We start from the raw sequence: 7,677 nt of genomic DNA on the forward strand, positions 1-7,677 counted from the left end.
GACTTCACATAGCATCTCTAGTGACTACAGACACTTCAAGAACCATTGTATCAGCTGGATCTTTTGGCCTAAGTGGCAGAGCAGCCTGCATGGCAGCCTGAAACTGTTGCAGAACCTTCTGTTGTTCTGGGTCCCACTCAAAACTAGCAGATTTCCTAATCACTTGTTAAATAGGCCACAACAACACACCCAAATAAGGGATATGTTGCCTCCAAAATCCAAAGAGGTTCACCAGATATTCTTCCTCCTTTTTAGTTGTGGGGGAAGCCTGATACAATAACTTATTCACTTTAGTCGAAATATCTGGACACCTCACACCATTGAACCCCTAGAAATTTTACTGAAGTGGAAGGTGCCTGAACTTTTGTTGGGTTAATTTCCCAACCTCCAGCACACATAGGTCTCACCAATAAGTCTAGAGTCATCGATACTTCTTCTTTAGTAGTTCCTAGCAACATGAATTAAATGGGATGAGGCGGGAATCACCAGCCTTGCATCCTTTAAGTCTTTGATGGTGGCAGTAATCTCTGCAACCCCTCCAGGGATGCAGTATTGGTTTTTGTTTACTATTTTTGCAGGTAGAAGCAGTTCTAATGGCTTCCACTTGGCTTTTCTTACCATAATAGCCCTTATTCCTCATGTCAAGGACCAAATAAGGGAATTCTGCTAATTGCTGAGTATATCTATTCTAATTATGCAGTCTGGAACAGGGGAAATCACTACAGGATGGGTATAGGGACCCACTGGGCCCACTGTGAGATACCCCTTAGCTAAGACTCCATCAATAACTTGACCTCCATATGCCCCCATTCTGACTGGTGGACCACAATGACACTTTGGGTTTCCTGGAATTAGTGTCAGTTCAGAGCAAGTGTCCAGTAATCCCCAAAAAGTCTGATTATTTCATTTTTCCCAATGAACAGTTACTCTCCTAAAGTTCTCAGATCCCTTTGGGGAAGGCTAGGAGAAAGATTGGCATTATAGACTTTTGGCAATGTAGTGGAGTCCTTCTCAAAGGGACTTGGTCTTCCCTTCATTGAAGGGGTTCTGGGTCTGTAAACTGACTCAAGTCTGGGAATTGATTGAGAGGCCATGACTGTATCAAGCTGGGATAGAGGGGGTAATGGTTTTACTGTAATCCCTTCAGATGAGAGGGATTCAACAGAATTTACAGGCTCTATATCCTGATCTTCTGGACTATCTGCCCATATGCCCCCATTCCGGGTTTCAGGATCCCACTTTGTTCCAATCAATGCCCTAACTTTAACTTCAGACACCATTCTGGGTTGGTAATTTAATTGGTGTTGTAATTCAGCAACCCTTACAATAAGACTCCAGGTCTGGTTTTTGGCAATATCAGCTCTGTTACTAGAAGAAATAATGCTTTCTTTCAGAGCAGAACTGGAAACATTGAGTTCCAGTTATGCAGTGCTTATGCTTGACTCAGCAGCCCTGGGCTCATCTTGCTCTTTGACCACTTTGTCTAGGGTAAGTAGGACCAACCAACAAGCTTCTTTATACTCCTCCTGCTGACAAAATTGCAGAAAAGTATAAAATATGTGATCACTCAGAGCCCCACTTCTCTCTTATATCTCATAGATACAAAAATCTATGAATTAATTTACTCAAAAGTACTTTATTTATTGGTGGTGCTATTTGGCATATTAATGTTGCCACTTCACACCATGGATTAGCTAGGCCCTCTTTTCTAACAAAGGCAGGGTCACAAGTGCCTTTATGATTAATAAAATTGGAGAACCAATTTAGGAAGCCCATCCTTATGATAAGAGCTCTGGTAGCATAGTGCCTAAGGCACTTGACTGCTAACCAGAAGGCTGGTGGTTCAAACCCACCAGCCACTCCTCAGAAGGAAGGTTGGACAATCTACTTCCCTAGTGATACCACCTCAGAAACCCAAGGAGAGGTTGCTATGAGTTGGGGCTGACTCTACGGCACATAACAACAAAACCCTTATGATTGTGTCTCTCTACAATTGTTCGCGGTACCAAATGTGTTAGACTGGGTTCTCTAGAGAAGCAAAACCAGTAAACCGTATATTCATAGGGAGAGAGAAAGATAAATTTATCTTAGGAAAATGGCTTACACACTTATAGAAGCTGTCAAGTCCCAAGTTCTTGGATCAAATGTCAAGCTGGAGGCTTTTCCCAACTCACACAGCTACAGGGGCTGATGAGCTCAAGGTTGGCAGACAGTATACTGGCTGTTGACTCCAATGAATGCTGAATCCAAGATCTCCATGCCAAAGGGTGGATTGTTTGCTCACAGACAGTTGTGGGCAGCACAATAGAATCCTGATCCACAGAAGAGTGTCTCTTTTCCCAGGATGTCCATAAATATACTGGAAGTAGACCACACCCCTAGGGAAACTCCCTGTCAGTGAATTGGCTGCTCAAAACACATACATCTAATCCCATCATTGGAACAACCCACATCACAATTGCTTAAACCACATAGAATTGTAGTCCAGACAAGTTGACACACAGCTCCAACTATTACAGCAGTTAAACAAATGCCTTAGGCACTATGTTGCAAGAGCTCAGGGAAAAAAATAAAAGAGCAAGTATGTATTTATAAAATATATTAACTACTTTTTTATTAACTTTTATTACCTTCTCTTTTCTCAGTTGATCTGAGTTTCTATAGGGTGTCATTTTCATTTTGAAGTACAGCTTTTTTCTAACATCTTACTTCATCTGGTTATTGTCAGATATATTTCACTTTATAGACAATAAGGCCAACAACAACAATATATCTGTCTCCAATTCTGTTATTCACTAGGAATAATGTAGCTACTGATGGCATAACAAATGAGGCAATTTTTACCTATGGAGGTTATGTTTGCCCATAATTTTAATAAAAATTAATGAAAAAAGTATTCTCTAAATAGACAAGTATGTATGGAAATAGAATGTTGCAGGTAGGAATACAAATTTGACATGGGTATTTGGAAGAATAATCAATGGTATATAGAAAATTTTCAAATCTATTTGATTAACTAATTATTCTCAAATAATTTATTGTAAAAAAATAGATGGATATATGTACAACAATATATTACAATTATGTTATTCACAATATGTAATATGAAAAAACATCAGAAGAGTTCTAAAAATATTGTATATTCATATCCTGAAGTGCATGTAAATATTAAAAAGCAGGGATTAATCATATTTGAGTGTCAGAAAATATTTCTTAAAAGTGATAAAGTGAAAAATAAGCATACAGAATAAAGCTTGAAAATATATCATTTATACTGAAACTTTTTTTTTTTTGTAGTTGTAATCAAGATTCAGAGAAAATTGAAATAAAACACAATAGAACATTTTAGAATTCTATACTGGGAAAGGAAATGGAGTAGAGTTTGTGAGAGAGAATTTCTGGTATATTAAATATTTTGTAAGACCAAAGGATTTATATTATGCTTATGATAAGTAAAAACAACATTAAAATAGGTACTAAATGAACTGACATAGTTAATTACTTGTGTCCATAAAGTTATTTATTCATTTATTTTCACCAAAAATAAAGGTACACACAGTCTACTGAGGGAATAAACCCAGTATTAAATTATTCTGATGTTGATTTTATAGGTCTTATAACAGAAAACCCTGTTAGATAGGCAAAGTACATAGAGATAGACCTGAATTTTGAATGGAAAATTTCCATGTACATAACAGTATATACAGGAAATGATCTTCCCCCTCAGGGATCTTGGCCAATACTCTTAAGTAGCCCCCATTCTCATTAGTCAATTGTAACCTCTTATAAAACTTCAGGAGAAATACAAGTATTCTTTTAGCCTGTGCACATCAATAGACAGAAGACTACAACCCAGCCAATGCATAGAAAACAGAATAGCAGTATTTACACAGAAATGTGTTTCCTGCTGAATGAAAAATTCCCCTCATCCAGGCTTTCTTACTTTATGAGAAAGTACTTTCTGTCAATCTCCTCCTCAGCTTTCATTTTCCCAGCATTTTAAACAATGGAGACCTGAAGTGGGCAAAGTATATTTCTATTAAGGAGTGCATTTCTCCCAAGCTTATGTGCATCTAGTACCATAACTTCCCTGGGAAACAGGTCTGCTCATTTTAGCTCTCTATTTAAATAAGTACATTTGTTTTACCTGATTATTTTTATATATATTTTTTAAAATAACCTGTTAATTAATATATTTTAAGTTTAGTTGTTCAGCATATGATAATCACTTAGTCTTTCTAACTATTGATAAGAACAGAGAACAGGCATATATTTCTAGGATTCTATTTAATCTTCAAAAATAGCTCATATATGATCTGGTTAATTTGAAGATTTTGTAAAATTGTCAAAGATCCAATTATGATTTTGAATATGGTCAAAATACGTATCATTACACCAGGCAACCAAATGGTAGGTTATTCCATCTTCTATCTTTCTCTTAAAGAATATCTCAACATAATTTATGGTACATGAGTTGAAAATTATAAAGTGTAAGATGTAACTTCCATGAGATACTCCAATGACCTTAAAATTTTTTCCTCTAGAATATAATGAAATAGAGAACTAACAAAAAGGACAGATTCTGATGATGTAAGTGAATGCAGTAAATACCATTTTTCTTAAGTTTCTGCAGACAATAATCAACATGCCTCAGAAAATAGTCAACATTACCATCGTAATGGAATTCTTACTCATGGGATTCCCTGGTGACTGGATGTTACAGAAACTGTATGCAGCCTTCTTCTGCCTCATCTACCTAACAGCGCTGATGGGGAATCTCCTCATTGTCACTCTCACCACCATTGACGAGCACCTCCGAGCCCCCTTGCATTTCTTCCTGAAGAATTTATCCTTAATTGACGTGTGCTATATCTCTGTTACTATCCCCAAGTCCATCATGAACTCTCTGTCCAACAGCCATTCCATCTATCTACCAGGATGTGCCTTGCAGGTTTTTCTTGTTATGTTTCTTGCTGGCACAGAGTATGCCCTCCTTATGGTCATGTCCTATGACCGCTTTGCTGCCATCTGCCATCCTCTGCACTATGAGACCATTGTGAATAGATATGCCTGTGTGCAGATGGTGACTGCATCGTGGCTCAGTGGATGTGTCTATGGATGCATTCATGTAGCAGGTACATTCTCTGTCAATTTCTGTGGGTCTAACTTAATTCACCAGTTCTTTTGTGATATTCCATCATTACTTACACTTGCTTGTTCTGGGGAGCATATTTTAGAATATGCATTTATCATTGCTAGCTGTTGTTTTTCTTTTGTATGTTTTATTTTAATTATTGTTTCCTATGCTCACATTTTCTCAGCTGTTTTAAGAATTTCATCTATTCAAGGCAAATTCAAAACTTTCTCTACCTGCATACCCCACCTCACTGTAGTAACCTTGTTTTTCTCTTCTGGAGCCATTGCATATTTAGGTTCAGCCTTCAAATCTCCATCATCAATGCATCTCCTTACATCTGTGTTATACTCCTTAGTACCTCCTACGCTGAATCCTGTCATTTACAGTCTGAGAAACAAGAATATGAAGGTGGCCCTTAGCAAAATGTTTGGTGTAAAAATGGTCTCAAAGATATAAATGTATTAATTAGTAGTGACTTTAATATATACTAGTATATATCAGATTATTTGGTTTATAGGAATCTATTTAAGGAGACTTGGTTGTGTAAATATTAAGTACTCAGCTCAAATAAAAGTCATGGTTTAAATCCACCAGCCATTACATGGGAGAAAAAACCTGGTGATGGGTTCTCTTAAAGAATACAAAAATCTGTAAATGAATTTACATCTATTATTATTTTTAAAAAATTACTTCTAAATTTAATTATTTTTATGTTTAAATTAGGAGCTCTGGTGTTATAGTGCCTAAGGCATTTGACTGTTAACTAGAAGGTTGGCAGTTCAAACTCAGCAGCCATTCCTCAGAAGGAAGTTTGTGCAATCTACTTCCAGAGATATACTGCCTTGGAAACCCAAGGAGGGGTTGCTATGAGTCAGACAGACTTGACGGCAGTGAGTTCGTTTTTTGATTATATGGTTAAATTTACCATGTTAGTATTAAATGCACTTTTTCTAAATGTAAATATACTTCTGATTTACCTCTGAACTGTAATACATTATCATGGAAAAATGTCTTTCTCCCCCCACCCCCCGCTGTTTATCTGTTCCTGTACTTTCATTCTTCCTCTTTATATTTTCCTTCCCACTTTCTAGCTTTGCTAGCTATTTCTTTTCTCTTCTTCATTTCCTCAATATTTCTTTTCTATTTTACTTAGAAAGATTTAAGTTCTCTCAAGTTGTGCATCTGTTATGAAATAATTTCTTTACTATTTGATTCTTTCTTTCCCTTTCAATTGCCACTGCTTACCTTCTTGATTTTTCTTCCTATTTCCCTCATTCTTGTAAAACTATAGTTTAAATGCAATCTTGATGATGATAATGATGATGATGGGATGATTTCCTGTTCGTTTCAGTACTTCACATGAGTGTACCTATTCTTTCCTCTCAAAAACACTGCAAGACAACTGTTATTAATGTCTCTTTTTTCATATGGAAAGCTAGAAGAAAGAGGAACATAACCTTAAATTATTCTGTACTTATAAAACCCACATCTGACTATACTCTTGCTCTACCAGGACATCCTATGGATTATCTCTTATAAGTTAATGTATGTTTGTCTTCAGTATCTATATGGTTATAAAACAGTAATTATCCAAACTCCATAATAAACACATAAGGGTTAACATCTGTTCTATTAAATATCATTAACATCATTCAATAAATGGATAAGCATACTATGGTTCATTCATAGTGATACACTATTCGACAATAAAAGTAAAGTTCATATATGCTAATATATGCAACCATTTGGATGTATCTAAAAGACAAAATAATGAGTAACAGTGTCATTCTGAAAAATATTATACTTGCATTAAAGGAAATAATTGAAAAGATATAATAAGTATGGAGAACAGATGAGTGCTTGCCAGAGATTAGAGTTGAATGAAGTTTTGACTGTAGAAGAGCAGAACGATGGAAGATTTCCTGGTGATGAAACTGTTCTGTAGTCTAATTGCTGTGGTAGTTATATGTGTGTGTTACAGCTCATAGAACTGTAAGCTAAAGTAGGACAGATTTTCATGTTTTTTCAGTCAGCTAGGAAGAATACAGACAGCACCCCCGAATGCCCATTTTTGCATGTTCTCGATCCAACCTTCTGTCCTGGCTGTTGCTGCAATACCTGCTGAGCATTTCATGATAGTAACTTTGAATTACAATCTGTAGCACCTGCTTTCTCTCTAGGATTTTAAGGCCTCTCCATCCTGGATTGTCTGAAGGAGGAATTTAATATTAGCTTCTGAAGGGATTAAAACTCCCTTGTACAAACAATAGAAAATGAGAGCAACTGGAAAGGTCTCCCCTCTCCATTTCTTAGGCTAATACCTCCAAAGTTCATCCTGCATATTCCTCAATAGATTCTCCAGGAAAATGAACATGTTTCCCACAGCAGTAACTGGATGAATAGCTCATCCTTGGAATGACATTCTTTCCTGTATTGTTTCACTCCTATCAACCCTTACTCTCAAGTTCATGGGAATAACTTCTATAAGTGCACTAATTGTACTAAGACTTTTTTCTTAGATTCTGTTTTGGAGGAAAGAT

At 36.4% G+C, this 7,677-nt stretch overlaps 1 protein-coding gene across 1 annotated transcript; it reads left to right on the plus strand.

Moving 5' to 3' along the window:
* Nucleotides 1–4,618: 4,618 nt before the first annotated feature.
* On the plus strand, nucleotides 4,619–5,593 carry LOC103213037 (olfactory receptor 14A16-like). Its single transcript, XM_007958935.2, has one exon. It carries the CDS (start codon nucleotides 4,646–4,648, stop codon nucleotides 5,591–5,593), a length of 948 nt encoding a protein of 315 aa, XP_007957126.1. The 5' UTR covers nucleotides 4,619–4,645.
* Nucleotides 5,594–7,677: the final 2,084 nt, after the last annotated feature.

The sequence above is a fragment of the Orycteropus afer genome, unplaced genomic scaffold (assembly GCF_000298275.1).
Source record: "Orycteropus afer afer isolate SDZICR_OR568_19922 unplaced genomic scaffold, OryAfe1.0 scaffold01220, whole genome shotgun sequence".
Lineage (NCBI taxonomy): Eukaryota > Metazoa > Chordata > Mammalia > Tubulidentata > Orycteropodidae > Orycteropus > Orycteropus afer.